Source organism: Orcinus orca, chromosome 1, assembly GCF_937001465.1.
Source record: "Orcinus orca chromosome 1, mOrcOrc1.1, whole genome shotgun sequence".
Classification (NCBI taxonomy): domain Eukaryota; kingdom Metazoa; phylum Chordata; class Mammalia; order Artiodactyla; family Delphinidae; genus Orcinus; species Orcinus orca.
In genome coordinates, this window is record NC_064559.1 from 159130310 (window position 1) to 159147832 (window position 17523).

The following is a 17523-nucleotide window of genomic DNA, read 5'->3' on the forward strand; positions in this document are numbered from 1 at the left end:
GACTCAATGAGTTAATACATGTAAACTACTTAAAAATCCTGTCTGGCATATTATAAATACTCAATAAATGTCAGCTGTTACTATTACAAACCATTTAGGCTTTAGACAATTGCTGATGTGACCAAAAAAGATCAACCAAAAAATGAATACAAGCCTTGATAATCACATACTGTCACATACATTCTTCCCCTCTCCTCTCTCTCACACACACACAAACACACACAAAACACACACACTCATACATACAAAATACCAAGCAAAGACATATAGTACAAAGAATGCCAGTATTAAAATGAAACATAGTCTTGGTTTAAAATTCAACTCTGTCATCTAATACCTGTGTGATTTTGGACAAATTATTTAACTTCTCTAAACTCTGGCTTTCAAACACATAGGATAGGGACACTTAAATCTACCTTGTAGGCTTGTTGTGAGAATTAAAGACATTTCCCAAAGAGTTTAGCATGATGCTTGACACATAGTAGGCACTCAATAGGGGACATAAATTATTAAAAGAAAATATATGATAATTATAGAAAGGATGAACATATATGAAAATTCAGAAACATCAAATACAGTAAATAATTCCAGAAATTGGAGCATCCTTAAGAATTGTAAAACTTACCATTTTTTACGTTAACTAACGTGATACTTTAAATTATTATCATATACTTTAAAATTATCATCAGAGAACTTGATAAAGAATATTAAGATATTGATTCAAATAATATTTACTTAGCACTCATATGGTAAGTCCAAAATTATGAGGGATATAACAAATGGTGTATGACGGTATGAACTTTATTTTCAAGGAATTCACAAGAAACCCAAACCATATGGCAGTATTTTATGTGTTACATAAAATACAGGTTTTTAAAAGATATATTCCAAAACATAGGCATAAAAAGTAGAATGGCGGTTGCCAGGGGCTGAAGGGAAGGGAGGAATGAGGAGTTATTGTTTAATGGGTACAGAATTTCAGTGTTACAAGATGAAGAGTTCTACAGATGAATGGTGATGATGGTAGCACAACATTATGAATGTATTTAATACCACTGAACCGTACACTTAAAAATGACTAAGATGGTAAATTTTGATATGTGTATTTTACCACAATAAAAATAACTGGAAGTAAAAAACAAAAAGAAATATGTCATAAGTAGGTTAATCTGGAAATAAAATAATGAAAACAATTACACAATGAATTTCTACAAAGATTTTTAAATGGATTACAAATTTAGCACTTACCTTCATATTTAAAATGGTAACACTTTCCAAGCAATAATACAGGGGAATTTCTACTAAAATATGTCTTTGTTTTCAACACCCAACCTAAATGAGAAAAAGAGAAAAACAGTTTTGCAATTAAAGGATTTCAGACTAAAAGTTCAGCAGCATTTTCTTTTATTTAATTTCAAATCACCAATTCTCAATTATGGATGTGCATTTTTTACAAGTGTAGCAAAAGTATTTTGACAATGAACTGAAAATACAGGCCACTTATGCTACTTTCAAATAAAGCAAAGTATTTTAACCACATTCTGCCCACTTAAAGAACATGGCAGAGAAAAAATTTTAGTTTTAATTTATTTTCAAACAGATCACAATGTTCTTATGGTATAAAAATTAAAAGGTACAAATTCTACTCCAGTTTCCCTGACACCAACCTCTTTTCCCAAAGGCAACAAATTTTACCAATTTCTTATATCTTCTTCCATTTTAGATATTTTAAAGGTTTAAAGTATTTGAATATTCCAGTGAAGTAATTTAGGGAAAAGATCACACAGTACACTAATGCTTATGATAAAAGTGGATCTCTGAAGTTTCCTAGGGAAATCTGTTTTTACCCCATCATTTCAGCCAAATGAGGATTTCTGAAAGTGATGTATAAAGCTTTCAGACATTTTCATCTCAATTTTCCACCTTCCAATCCCCAATCCTCAACTCTTAGTTGCAAACTCTAATTCTTCCAATTTTCTTCCTACTAAACTGTCTATATCTAAAAGGAACTATCCTTTTGGTTTTTTACGATGCCATTAATAGTTCTCAATTTCCTAAGAAAAGCACTTGTCCATTACATTCCTGAATATTCCTAAGTGTATGAAATTTCTGAGTGCTAATGGCAGACTTAAAAGCAGCTCCTAAAATGCAAGTACATATAAATAAAAAGAATCTGAAATTGGGAGTTAAGAGACTTAGGTCTAGTCTTAAGCAGGCCAACATTTATATTTAACAGAGTTGTTACAAAATTTTAAATGAGTGATTTTTATGAAAGTGCTCCCTTAAGTACTATAATACAAATAAGCATAAAGAACAAGTAAATTAAAATATGTATTTATAATAAAAATCATGCAAGTATCTGAGTTTGGTAGTGAAAAATAAAGAATGGAGGGACTTCCCCGGTACTGCAGTGGTTAAGAATCTGCCTGCCAATGCAGGGGACACAAGTTTGATCCCTGGTCCAGGAAGATCCCACATGCTGTGCAGCAACTAAGCATGTGCACCACAACTACTGAGCCTGTGCTCCAGAGCCCGCAAGCCACAAAACTGAGCCCGCGTGCCACAACTACTGAAGCCCGCGCACCCTGGAGCCTGCGCACTGCAACTACTGAGCCCACATGCCACAACTACTGAAGCCCGCATGCTCTAGGGCTCGCGTGCCACAACTACTGAGCCTGCATGCTGCAACTACTGAAGCCTAGAGCCCGTGCTCCGCACCAAGAGAAGCCACTGCAAGTGAGAAGCCCAAGCACCACAATGAAGACGCAACACAGCCGAAAAAAAAAGAAAGAATGGAAAGTCAAATACAGTAATCAGGCTTTGGATTACTGCAATACTCCCCCAAAATGGCTTATCTGTAATCAGTTTTTCCCCACTCTAGCATATGCCACATATCCCTGCCAAATTAATCTCCCTGTGGCTCAGCTTTGATTAGGTAACTTGTCTGCTCAAAAACCATCCTCAATGATTCATTACCTAACAGATTTATAATGAACTTCTCTGTGATACTAAAGACTTTCCACAATATGATACAAATTACCTTTACAGCCATCTTTTCCACTACTTCTCATCTATACTCAAAGTGGGCTTTACTATTTGGTTCATACTATTCCATAACAAAAATATCCTCCCCAATATCAGCCCATTTAAATCCACTTAAATCTTCTTCTTCTGACTCAAACACACACTTCTAAGACATCTTTTCCTTTTCCCACCTATCTCTCATTCTCTTCTCTCAACTCCAATGGGAAAATAGTCTTTACTTACCATCTATTTTACACTAGGAACTAAGCTAGGTGCTTTACAGACATTGTTTCATAGGAGTATTATTAGTACCATAGGAGTATTTTTAGTACCATACGAGAATGATTCTAATCCCCAAAATGATAACAATCCCCTCTCCCCAAAAGGCAGTATTTCCAAAGCAAATCCTAAGAACTTCATAAAAACAACCTCAAAAACTAACAAACAAAAAACCTTTAAGGAGGAACTTCTCTCTTTCTCCCTATGCTTTACCCTCTACCTGTATACCCTCTTACCAGTCACCAGTCCTTCCGAAAGAAAAGAAAGGTGAATCTGACAAGTCAGAGCCTGAGGCTCTACAACGATCTACATTTTACACGAGCAATGAGTTATAGTGCACACAGCAGGCAGAAGTTGTCTCTTAATGGCTAGGCTAGAATTGACATAGCTTCATTTCTAACTCATTCTATTGGTTGATATGAGACACAAGCCAGCCCAGATTCATATGAGAAAAGAGACAACACAAGATGTGATTCACTGAGGACCGTCTTTGGAGCCTAGCTACCATAAACAAAATGTTACCAAAAAACCGATAGTCCATTAAGTTAGCAATCTGAAAATCACAAGTCAGGCTTTAAAAGATGCAAACAAGCAAAAGAGCATAGAAATAGTAGAGATAATAATGATTTTCTGGAGGAACAGAAACACCCAGAAGGATGATTTACTTCTTAATATTTTAAAAAGGAAATCAAGTTTACATACCTCATAAAGACATGTAAATGTGGGGGGGGAAGCAAAAATGAAACATTTTTGAAAAGAAAGTAAGGTCCAGTTTTGTTAAGTGCTATGCCATTTCTAGTTCCATCTTTATATAATAATATTGACATTGATAAAAAGTATTCCTAAATTATGTTCAGTGTATTCAGAGAACAGCAAGAATAGGGAGCAAGGGAGGCTGGGTTTGAATACAAGTTTCAAGACTTACCTAGATATATGACCTTGAATATGTCACCTAATCTCAGTTTTCTAATTTGCAAAAAAAGAATACCTTAGAAACATATTAGATTTAAATCTCAGAAAGATATCTAACTCAGAAAGATGAAATTTAAATGAGAAGGTACATAAAGTACAACATACTAGTAGGTGCTCAATCGATTTTGATCCTTCTTAAACCATCCATACTACACAAACTCTAAACAATGAAAATACATTCAACATTTTAGAACAATTTTCACCAATAAAAATAAAACTAAAATACTACTCTATAACTTAAAACTATCTAGAACATGTAGTTACCCTGAACAATCTGTTCTTCAGAGATTAGGGATTACCATAATCTTATGATGTCCACTTAAATATCTAGATAGGGAAAGCTACACATATGTAAATAATAGGTTAAATAACAATTCCTAGGTCACTCCTGAAATGTGTTGAGTACCTGTATGACAATGTTCAGACCTTATAAATGAAATCTTCACATAACCTATCCATCAGATTAAATGGTTGAAAAAGAACACAAGCCTCTGTTTGCAGATGACATGATTTACACACAGAAAATCCTAAAGAATCCAAAAAAATTATTAGAATAAAAGAGATTATCAAGTTTACAAGATACAAGATCAAATCACAAAAATCAATTGTATTTCTATATACTAGCAATGAAGAGTCTAAATGAAATGAAGAAAATTCATTTTAAAATAGCATTGAAAAGAATAAAATACTTAGGAATAACTTTAACAAAAGAAGTGCCAAGACTTGCACACAGAAAACTACAAAACATCATTGAAAGAAATTAAAGACCTAAATAAATGGAAAGACATCCCATGTCCATGGATTGGAAGACTTAATATGGCAATACTCTGTTAATATGCCAATACTCTGAAAATTGATCTACAGATTTCACTAAAATCTATATAAAAATCCCAGCTGGATTTCTTGCAGAAATTGATAAGAGGATCAAAAATTCATATGGAAAATGCATGGAATCCAGAACAGTCAAACAATCTTGGAAAAGAAGAACAAAGTTGGAGGAATCATACTTTCCAATTTCAAATTTTACAAACAGCTAAAGTAATCAAGAGAATGTTCTACTAGCATAAGAACAAACATACAGATTAATGGAATAGAATTGAGAGTCCAGAAATCAACCCTTACATCTATGGTCAACTGATTTTAGATAAGTGTGGCAAGACCAGTCAATGGAGAAAGAATATTCTTTTAAACAAATGGTGCTGAGACCAGATAGCCACTTACAAAGAATAACGTGGAACCTCTACCTCACATCATATGCAAAAATTAACCTGAAATGGATCAAAGACCTAAATATAAGAGCTAAAAAGATAAAAACTCTTTAAAGAATAGGTGCAAATCTTCATGACCTTGATTTAAGCAACAGTTTCGTAAATACAACATCAAAAGCACAAGCAACAAAGGGAAAAAAAATAGGTAAACTGGACCTCATCAAAAAGTAAAAGTTTTATGCTTCAATGGACACTATGAAGAAAGTGAAAAGACAATCCAAGAATGGGAGAAAATATTTGCAAATCATGTATCTGCTGAGGGATTTTTATCTAGAATATATAAAGAACTCTTACAACTCAATAATAAAAAGACAACCCAATTTTAAAACATGCAAAAGATTTGAATGGACATTTCTTGAAAGAATATATACAAATTGCTAACAAATACATAAAAAGAAGATTAACTTCATATGTTCATCAGGGAAATGCAAATCAAACTCACAGTGAGATACTTCACATTCACTAGAATGGGTCTAATTAAAAAGATAGATATTAACAAGTATTGCTGACGATGTGGAGAAATTCAAACCCTCAAACATTTCTGGTAGGAATGTATAATGGTGCAAACAGTTTGGAAAACAGTTTGGTAGTTCCTTAAAAAGTTAAACTTAGGGTAAACATATGATCCAGCAATTCTACTCCTAGGTATATACCCAAGAGAACTGAAAACATATGTTTACACAAAAACTTGTATACAATATTCATAGCAGCATTATTCATATAGCCAAAAAGTGGAAACCACCCAAACATCTATCAACTAACGAGTGGGTAAAGAAAATGTGATATATCCATACAATGAAATATTATTCAGCCGTACAAGAGAATGAAGTACTGATATATACATGCTACAACATGAATTAACTTTCAAAACGTTATGTCAAGTGAAAGGAGTCAAAAACAAAAGGCCACAAGTTATATGATACCATTTATATGAAATGTCCAGAATAGGCAAATCCAGAGAGGCAAAAAGTAGACTGGTGGATGCCAGGGATTGGAGAGAGGTGGGGAGGAATAGGGAGTAGTTGCTAATGGGTACAAGGTAGCCTTTGGGGGTGATGAAAATGTTCTGGAATTAGATAGTGATGATGGTTGTACATTCCTGTGAGTGTACTAAAAACCACTGAATCATACACTTTAAAAAGGTGAATTTTACTAGTATATGATTTAAATCTCAATTTTTCAAAAAATTAATGTCTATAATCTTCAAAATACAATGTCAAGTTATTATCAAGTTTTAACTGCCTAAATAGCTAGCTGGCCATGACTTCCAGTGAACCAGAAACCAACAGCCAATTGTGTTTTACTTGAATTGTGTTTTACTTGCACTGTTAAGGGGTTTTACTAAATTTTATCATTCCTATCTTATGGATATGAACTTCTTCCGGTTGAAACTGGTTCTGCTGAGTATTTCTCCATCTTTGAAGGATTTTTCATCTCCAATTTGTTTCTAGTCTTAAGTGGGCTTCAAAACCACCATATGATCCTTATTGGATTTGTATGCAAATCAAGAGTAACTAAGTTATAGAAATAAGGATCTGAGTGTGTTCCTAGAAGAAAGTCATACGCATCAGCATGTGAACTTTAAATGGTCTGCTTTGTGTGTTCAGAGGTCTATTTTGCTTGCTTCCTGGTTCATACATGAGGTTGCCTGATGCTGAGTCTGAAAACCTGAGGTATTATCATCACCTGAATAAATTCTATCTTCTTTGGAATTTTCTTTTTTAAAGGACCACATGATATGCCTGAGTTTTTAAGTAATGTTTATGATGGTATTTGGCTCTTTCTTCAGGTAGTATTCTTATCTACATTCCTTACAGAAATATTTCATTCAAAGAGAATCTCAACAATTGTCAGTGACTTAATACAGGAGATAATACATGTTTTCAAATATTTCTTTGGATTTATACAGTTTTCAAATCTTGATACTTACTATATTTCATGTTGTTCCAAGCAGATATAAATTTAGTTTTCAGCTTGTCAACTTCATCTGTTCCTGTGGCCTCCATATTCAGATTCTAAAGAAAAAGCCATCACTTGATTGCATTCTTCTGTAAGTTTAGACTTTTGTTCTGACATAAAGAAAAGAAGTTAAAGAAAAATAAGTAATGAGTACGTATTATATGGTGCACTATCTGCTAAAGTTACTTAAGTGATTAAATACAACTTGAATTGGAAATGAGCAAACCAATTTTTCATTTTACAGAACAGAATACAATATATTCTATAAATATTTTAATTACAAAATATATTTTATTGTTGTATATTTTATATACAATAAAAATTATCACACAAAACCAAACAATAAACTCCCCCAGACACTCACAATTAAGAACAATAACTTAGTAACACAAGTCAGTTTTGGTGAGACTATTCAAGACTTGTTTCATTTGTAATCAGAGAGTGTGATTTGAAATCATATAAGAAGTGGCAACTATCTTCAGAATGGAGGCTTCCACTTATATTGATTAAGTCACTACTTTCATATAAAACCTAGTTTTTTTTTTAATTAAGGCATTTCCTATATTTCCAATACATCCTTGCTTCCTACTGCAGCACTTTTTAAAAAATCAAATGGCTTAAATTTACAAGACAATGTTTTCTTACTTTAAAATAATAAATGTAGCTTATAAGTATTTAACTTACTTGAGGGAAAATTGAGATACGTGATATGTAATCTGAAAGACGAACAAATTATAACTGAAAATGTTTGAGCTTATTTGAAATAATTCACAGACAGTTTTCTTTTCAAGAAAAGAATGCTACACAGAACATTATCCTTTCAGGGTTATAAATATCAACTCAAAGGTATTGATACATTTGTTTCTCTGACAATAGGCATTCCATTTTATAATATGTATTAGAAGCTACTAATTATACATTATAACTGTGACAGATGAAAGCATGGTCCACTGGAAGAATTTAAAAAGCCAATGCAACTAAGAACAGAATCCAAAAAAGTGGCATGAGATGTGGCTATTGGGTTAGCCAGTGGCCAGAGCACACAGGGCCTTGTAGACCATGTTAAGGGTTTTGTTCTTTATCCAAAGGGCAACTGGTTCCAAACAGGAATATCAGAATCAGATTCTGTGGGTTTGTTTGGTTTTTTTGACTCCAACACAGAGAACAGATTGAAAAGGGACAAGAGTAAAGGGTGAAAGTTTACTACTATTGTATAGGATGAGGAGAGAGATGGTAGCTTGGACTAGAGCAGTGGAGATGGAGAGAAATGGACATATGAAGAAACGTCAAGAAATCATTAGGTCTCGGTGAGAAAATGGATGTGAAAGGTGAGAAAGAGGAATATGTCAAAGATACACCCAGGTTTCTGGCTTGTGAAATTAAATAGTTGGTGCCAATCACTTAAATAGGGAACATTAAATTAGGGGGACTTCCCTGGTGGCTCAGTGGTTAAGAATCCGCCTGCCAAAGCCGGGGACACGGTTCAATCCCTGGTCCAGGAAGATCCCACATGCCGCGGAGCAACTAAGCCCATGCACCACAACTACTGAGCCTGCACTCTAGAGCCCAGAAGCCACAACTACTGAGCCCATGTGCCACAACTACTGAAGCCCACGCACCTAGAGCCTGTGCTCCACAACAAGAGAAGCCATGGCAATGAGAAGCCTGCACACTGCAACGAACAATAGCCCCCACCCACCACAACTAGAGAAAGCCCGTGTGCAGCAAAGAAGACCCAACACAGCCAAAACTAAATAAAATTTTTTAAAAAATTATTTTAAAAAATAGGGAACATTAGGAGAAGGGCTGGTTAGAGGGAGAAGATCATGAATTGGATTTATGTGGAGTTTGAGATGGCTCTGAGATATAGTAGGGAATCACTCATTTTTATTTAATCACTCGATAAATTATTGCCAGGCACTGTTCTAGGTAGTGCAGATATAGCTTAGGGCAAAGGAAGTAAAATACTTGCTTTCATGACGCTTACATTCTAGACATTCTAGAGAGGCCAACAAGGCAGTTGGATATATAGCTCTGGAGCTCAAAGGTGAGGTTTGGGTGAGAGCTATTAATTTGAGAATTGTTGATATACAAATGAAGAGTTAGAGCTATAAACATGTTTCTCAAGGATTCTGCCTCATCCATGATGGCACCCCAGCCTTGAGGATGATATTCAAAGCCCTTCATGAAATTACATCTGCCCACTTACTCAGCTTTCTCTCTTGCCACTCCCTCACATGCACTATATACTAAAGCCATTTTTAATATTAATATTAAAGCTTCCTAAACTTGACATGCTAATACCTCCATGCCTTTGGATGTGCTCTTCCCTCCACCTACAATGCCTTCCTGCTCACCCTCACTTTTTGACTGTCTTATTATCATGAGTCCCTAAGACCCAGCTTAAGTTTCTCCTCCTCTGGTGAGATTAGTACAATTTTTACCCCCCTCCCAACCTCAAACTAAGACAGAAGCCCCTCTTCTTAGCTCCTTAGGAGCCTATGTCTTCCTCTATCACAGCACTCATCACACTGTATTGTAATAACTTGCTTCTTACCTGCCTCTTACACCAGACAGTAAACTTTTCAAATGTCCTTAAGTTCTGCCTGGCACACAATTGTTTCTCAAAATGTTTATTAAATGAATCAGTGAACTGATAAATTATGCAAAATAAGCAGTAGTCTTACCTGCTGTAATTAGAATTCTTTAACTGACAACTAGAATAAAGAAAAAAATTTCCTCCCAAAAGTGCATTATTTAACAAAATTTGGAAAAGCGAGAAGGAGAAAAGTTTATAAAATGTGTGATTATATATAGTGCATCCACATGATGGGTTATATATCCATTAAAAATGCTTACAAAGAGTCTGTGAAAATGGGGAAACACTATGCAAAATCTAAAACTTTATGTATCACACAATACTATCTGGGGGCTGAGGGGGAGGTGAAGGAGTGAAAAAAAGTATACCAAGTTGCTAACAATAGTTTCCCTGACAAATTGCGTATGGCTATTTTTTTTTATCACTATTGCTCACCTTTTCCAAATCTTATACAAAGAACACACGTAATTTTTAGAATTTAAAAAGTTTATTTTTAGGGACTTCCCTGGTGGTCCAGTGGTTAAGACTCCGAGCTCCCAATGCAGGGGGCCCTGGTTCTATCCCTGGTCAGGGAACTAGATCCCGCATGCTGCAACTAAGAGCCCACATGACGCAACTAAAGATCCCACATGCCACAACTAAAAAGATCCCGAATGCCACAACGAAGATCCCATGTGCCACAACTAAGATGAAGCACAGCCAAATGAATGAATATTAGAAAACATATATAAAGTTTATTTTTAAAAAGCCACCAACCATTAATCTTCTAAATACAAAATGTTTAAAATAAGAGAATGTAAGGAACTTCCATACTGTTCTCCATGTGGCTGCACCAATTTGTATTCCCACCAACAGTGCAGGAGGGTCCATTCTTCTCCACACCCTCTCCAGCGTTTAATGTTTGTAGACTTTTGGACGATGGCCGTTCTAACCAGTGCGATGTGATACCTCGCAGTTTTGATTTGCATTTCTCTAATAATTAGCAATGTCAAACATCTTTTCATGTGCCTTTTGGCTATCTGTATGTCTTCTTTACAGAAATATCTATTTAGGTTTTCTGCCCATTTTTTGATTGGGTTATTTGTTTTTTTTAATATTGAGCTGTATGAGCTATTTGTATATTTTAGAGATTAATCCCTTGTCAGTCACATAATTTGCAAATATTTTCCCCCAATCTGTAGGTTGTTTTTTCATTTTGTTTATGGTTTCCTTTGCTGTGCATATACTTTGATTTAATTAGATCCCATTTGTTTCTTTTTGTTTTTATCTCCATTACTCTAGGAGACAAATCCAAAAAGATATTGCGATTTATGTCAAAAAGTGTTCTGCCTATGTTTTGGGGGTTTTTTTGTTTTGTTTTGTTTTATTTTATTTTTTGGCTGCATTGGGTTTTTGTTGCTGCACGTGGGCTTTCTCTAGTTGTGGCAAGTGGGGGCTACTCTTCCTTGTGGTGCACGGACATCTCATCGTAGTGGCTTCTCTTGTGCAGAACATGGGCTCTAGGCACACGGGTTTCAGTAGTTGCAGCACGCAGGCCCTAGAGCGTGCAGACTTCAGTAGTTGTGGCACGCGGGCTCAGTAGTTGTGCCTTACAGGCCCTAGAGCGCAGGCTCGGTAGTTGTGGCACATGGGTTTAGTTGCTCCACGGCATTTGGGATCTTCCCAGACCTGGAAAGATCAAACCTGTGTCCCCTGCATTGGCAGGCAGATTCTTAACAGCTGTGCCACCAGGGAAGTCCCTCTGCCTGTGTTTTCCTCTAGAAGTTTTATAGCATCTGGTCTTACATTTAGGTCTTTAATCCATTTTGAGTTTATTTTTGTGTGTGGTGTTAGAGAGTGTTCTAATTTCATTCTTTTACATGTAGCTGTCCAGTTTTCCCAGCACCACTTACTGAAGAGACTGGAGGTTCTTTAAAAAACCAAAAATAGAACTACCATATGATTCTGCAATACCACTCCTGGGCATATATAGGGACAAAACTAATTCGAAAGATACATTCACCCTAATGTTCAGTGCAGCACTATTTACAATAGCCAAGACATGGAAGCAACCTAAATGTCCATCAACAGATAAATGGATAAAGATGTGATACATATATACAATGGAATATTACTCAGCCATAAAAAAGAATGAAATAATGCCATTTGCAGCAACATAGATGGACCTAGAGATTATCATATGAAGTGAAGCAAGACAAACATCATATGATATCGCTTATATGTGCAATGTAAACAAAAATGATACAAATGAACTTACATAAAGAACAGAAACAGGGCTTCCCTGGTGGTGCAGTGGTTAAGAATCCACCTGCCAATTCAGGGGACATGGGTTCGAGCCCTGGTCCAGGAAGATCCCACATGCTGTGGAGCAACTAAGCCCGTGCACCACAACTACTGAGCCTGTGTGCCACAACTACTAAGCCCGTGAGCCACAACTACTGAGCCCACGTGCCACAACTACTGAAGCCTGCGCACCTAGAGCCTGTGCTCTGCAACAAGAGAAGCCACCACAATTAGAAGCCCATGCACTGCAACCAAGAGTAGCCCCCGCTCGCCACAACTAGAGAAAGCCTGCAGGCAGCAACGAACACCCAACACAACCAAAAATAAATAAATTTATTAAAAAAAAAAAAAAAGAAAGAACAGAAACAGACCCACATACAAAGAAAACAAACTTATGGTTACCAAAGAGGAAAGGGGCAGGGGAGGGATAAATTAGGAGTTTGGGATTAACATATACACACCACTCTATAAAAAATAACCAACAAGGACCTACTATATAGCACAGAGAACTATACTCAATATTTTGCAATAACCTATAAGAGAAAAGAATCTGAAAAAATAGACCTATGTATGTATGTATAACTGAATCACTTTGCTGTAAACTTGAAATAACACAACATTGTAAATCAACTATACTTCAATAAAAATGAATAAATTAAAAAATAAAAATAAGAGAATGTACATGCATGTATTTTCTTTCTAAGTCAGAAAGAAAGTAGGCCACAGGGAGGACCGTGGTTCAAAGGGTTCCCAATACCAGCTACCAGGAACACTCTGGACAGTCCCTAGCAACAGTGTGAAAGTCAAAATGCCTTTCAAGTGTGCTGGGGGAAAATGAAGACAAAATGAGACATTTTCTATGGGGAAAGTCTGTATATTAGATAAAGACTCCTAAATAAATAAATAAATAAATAAATAACCAAGGTAAGATGTTGTGACAGATATTAATGAGACAAATATACTAACCTCAAGGAACTCAGAGTGGAATAAATTGTTAAATTATTCTTTTACTGTTATTTTTACTTCAAACTCCTGCTACTTATAGACTATTTACTCAGAGTAATTTACCCCAAACTTGAAACATTTGAAATGTTTTTGGAACATCTCAACTATTTTATAAGAATTCATTTATTGTCATTGTTATATAGAGTACATGAAAAGAATAAAATTATTATCATAAGGTCAAATTAACTAAGCTGTTATTAGTTTAACAATTCAGTATAGTTACTTTCCATATAACTAAAATTGAATTCTAATCTTCTATAAAGACAGAAACCCACTTTATTTCCATAACAAAAATTTAAATGGCTGTTTCTAAAAATCCTAACTTTTTAGAGCAGAGATGATTTTGAAAGGTGATCCCTCAAACCATATCAGAAAGTACTATAAACTAAAACACTTTAAAAAGGAACCAAAAATTCCTAATGAGGAAAGGATTTTCCTTACTGCATATTAAAACACATTATAAAACTACAGTAATTAAGTTAATACTTAAATTTATTGATCTTATTAGCAAAGGATGACACTGAGTAAAACATAACAGGGAGTACAGAAATAAATCCAAATATATTTGAGAATTTAGTGACTGATACAAGAGATATTTCACATCAGTGAGAAAAGATAGCTGATTTAGTAAATAGTACTGGAATAATAAGCTAGCCAGTTTAAAAATAAAGCTACCTCACACATTATGAATTCTAGACTGATCACAGAATTAAATGCAAATGCAAGCACATGGCATGTTTGCACATACTGCAGGGAAGTATTGATTTAAATATTTTTAACAGTCTTGTAGAAAAGACCTTTCTAAGCATGGTATGCAATACTAGAAATCAGAAAGGAAAATGTAATCACATAAAAAAGAAAACTTCTGTACAGGAAGAAAAAAAAGAAAGCATTAACAAGGTTGACTTGCAATTCATAAATTAAGAAAAAAATCCAATTCATATTGCATAGACAAAGCTTTAATGTCCATAATATATAAAGAGCTCTTAAAAATCAATCACAAAAAAAGGAAAAAAAAAGACAAGCATTCTGAAAGGACCAATAAACATATGAAAATATTTTCAACCTTACTAGATCAAAGTAATGCACATTAAAGGAATTTAATATATTTTTCATATTCACAAGAGATATTGGCAAGCCTGAGGTAACAACATTTTACAAAATTATTTCTCAGATAATAAACTCCTTGAGGGCAGAGAATGTGTCTTGTTCACTACTATATCCTCACACCTAGCACACAGGAGTGCTAGCAGACACAAATATCTGTTGATGATACATATTATGACCTATATTTATCACAATAAAGAGATATCCATAAAAAGTTTTAAAAAAAGATATCCAGAGAGCATCAAAATATGTGAGGCAAAACTGTAAGAAGAAATAGAATAATCCACTGTTATAATTGGAGACTTTAACACCTCTCTATCAGAAATGGACACATTCAGCAGGCAGAAAATCAGTAATGACATAATTGAGCTCAAAAGCAGCATCAATCAACAACTACAGACTATCCCTCCAAGGGGCCTCTGTGGGGGGGTGGGGGGAGGGAAACAGCTACAGACTAGACAGCTACAGACTACATCACCTAACAACAGCAGATTACACATTCTTCTCAGGTTCACACAGAATATTCACCAAAACAGACCACATTCTGGGCCATAAAACACCCCTTAACAAATTTAAAAGGATCAAAATCATACAATGTTTGCTCTTACCATGGTGGAGTTGAACTGGAAATCAAAAATGAAAAGATAGCCTAAAAATCCCAAAATACTTGGAGCTTAAACAACATACCTCTCATGGGTCAAAGAAGAAATCTCAAATCTCATGGGTCAAAGAAGGGAAATTGAAAAGTATTTTGAATTAAATGAAAATGAAAAAGTAGTATCAAAATTTGTGGGATGCAACAAACGCATGGCTACAGGGAAATTTATAGCACTGAATGCATATATTAGAAAAGAAATATAAAATTAATAACATAAGCTTCCACCTTAGAAAACCAGAAAAATAAGAGCAAATTAAATCTAAAGTAAGCAGAAAAAAGGAAATAATAAAAATTAGGGCAGAAAAAAAAAATCAATAGAGATTGAATGAAACCAATCAATGAAACCAAAAGCTGCTTCTTTGAAAAGATCAATAAAACCTATAAGCTTCTAGCCAGGCTAACTAAGAAAAAAGAGAGAAGACGCAAATTACTAATACCAGAAATGAGAGAGAAGGCATCAGCACAGCTCCCATGGAAATTAAAATAACAATAAGAAATATTATGAACAACTCTATGCTCACAAATTTGATAACCCAGGTGAAATGGACCAAATCCTTGAAAGATAGTCTGCCAAAAGTCACACAAGAAGACAGACAATCTGAATAGGGCTGTATCTATTTTTAAAAGTGAATCAATAATTCATAACCTTTAAAACACAAAGCATCAAGCCCAGATGGCGTCACTGAGTTGCACCATACATTTAAGAAAGAAGTTATGTCCATTCTCTACAATTTCTTCCAGAAGATAGAAGCAGAGGGAATACTTCCAAACTCATTCTATGAAGTCAGCATTACCCTAATACCAAAACCAAAGACATTACAAGAAAAGAAAACTACTGACCAGTATTTCTCATCAACATAGCTGCAAAATCCTCAACTAAATATTAGTAAATCAAATTCAGCGATGCATAGAGGATGCATCTGGGTGGCCTCTTTGGCGGAGTAGGAAGACGCTGAGCTCACCTCCTCCCACAGGCATACCAAAATTACAAATATTTACAGAGCAACTATTGATTATAGACCGGAAGACCAACAGAAAAGATCTTCTACAACTAAAGGTATAAAGAAGTAAACATAGAAGACGGATAGGAGGGGCAGAGACTTAATAAAGACCCATTCCCCAAGGTGGGCGACTCACGAACAAAATGATAATTACAGTTGTAGAGGTTTCTCCCCAAGGAGCAAGGGGGTCCAAGCCCCACACTGGGGTCCCCAGCCCAGGGGTCCTGCACCAGGAAAACAAGCCCCCAAAAAGATCTGGCTTGGAAAACCAGTGGGGCTTACTTTCGGGAAAGGAAGAGGACTGTGCAAAATAGAGACTCCACTCTTAAAGGACGTACTCAAAACCTCACACTCTCTGGGATCCAGAGCAAAAGCAGTAATTTCAAAGGAGTCTGGGTCAGACCTACCTGCTGGTCTTGGCAGAGAGGCAGGAGGCAAGTGGAGCTCACCCTGGGGACATACACACTGGCAGCAGCCATTTTGGGGAGCTTGTTCTACCGCGAGGACCCCAGTGCTGTCAAGTACCAGTTTGGACTCCTCCCTTTCGCTTATTATCTCTGGAACCAAGCCCCTCCCACCAGCATGTCACCACCTGTAATGGGATTCCTAAAGCCATGCAACTAGCCAGGCAGAGACACAGGCTCACACACCAGCAGGCCAGCTACCTTAAGACCCCCCTCCCCCGAGCCCACAGCTGCCACAGGACCTGCGCTGTATAGAAGAGGGCCCAGGACCTGGCCCCACATACCAGTGCACCAGCACTAACCTCGGAACTGCCAGGCCTTGCAGCCAGAGAACCCAGGGCCTGGCCCCACCCACCAGTGGGCAGTCACCAGCCCCAGAACTCCCTGGGCCCAGGCCTTACCCACGAGTGTACCAACACCGCAACTCCAGGACCCCCAGGGCCCTACAACCAAAGACCCTGAGACCCAGTTTCACCCACCAATGAGCAGGCATTAGCCCCAGGACTACCTGGGCCTCGCCCTGCCCCCCCACACCAACAGGTTGCTACCAGCTCTATAATCCCCAGGCTCTACAGCCAGAGATTCCAGGATTCAGCTCTACCAACCAGTGGGCTGGCACTAGCCCCAGGACCTCAGACACTAGTGGGTGGGCAACAGCACCAGAACCCCATGGGCTACGGACCCACCCATCAGAGGGCAGACACCAGACCCAGGACCACCATAGCCCCACAGCCTGTCATGTCAGGACACAGCCCACCAACCAGCAGAAAAACACCACCCACAGGACACACTGGGTCCTGGCCCTGCCAACCAGCAAGCCAACACCAGCTCTAGGATACCCTGGGCCCCTCAGCCAGCCTCCCCAGGATCTGGCCCAACACACAAGTGGGGAAAAAAATCAGGT

At 36.6% G+C, this 17523-nt stretch overlaps 1 protein-coding gene across 7 annotated transcripts in view; it reads right to left on the reverse strand.

The window, feature by feature from the left end:
* The window catches only part of ATG4C (autophagy related 4C cysteine peptidase), a 90699-nt gene that overhangs the window by 57729 nt on the left and 15447 nt on the right, over positions 1-17523 (reverse strand). For 5 of the 7 annotated variants that reach the window (XR_004477919.2, XR_007473720.1, XM_033408972.2 and 2 more), the window contains exons 2-3: positions 7474-7612; positions 1249-1332 (exon numbers count right to left, since the gene is read on the reverse strand). Coding sequence is in view for 5 of the 7 variants with exons in the window: in XM_033408972.2 (XP_033264863.1) it covers positions 1249-1332; positions 7474-7549 (160 nt within the window). In the remaining 2 variants the exon portion in view is untranslated. Of the gene's footprint in view, positions 1-1248; positions 1333-7473; positions 7613-8186; positions 8219-12358; positions 12897-17523 lie in introns of those variants that run through there. The other 2 variants (XM_033408971.2, XM_049702670.1) reach the window with 2 other exon arrangements.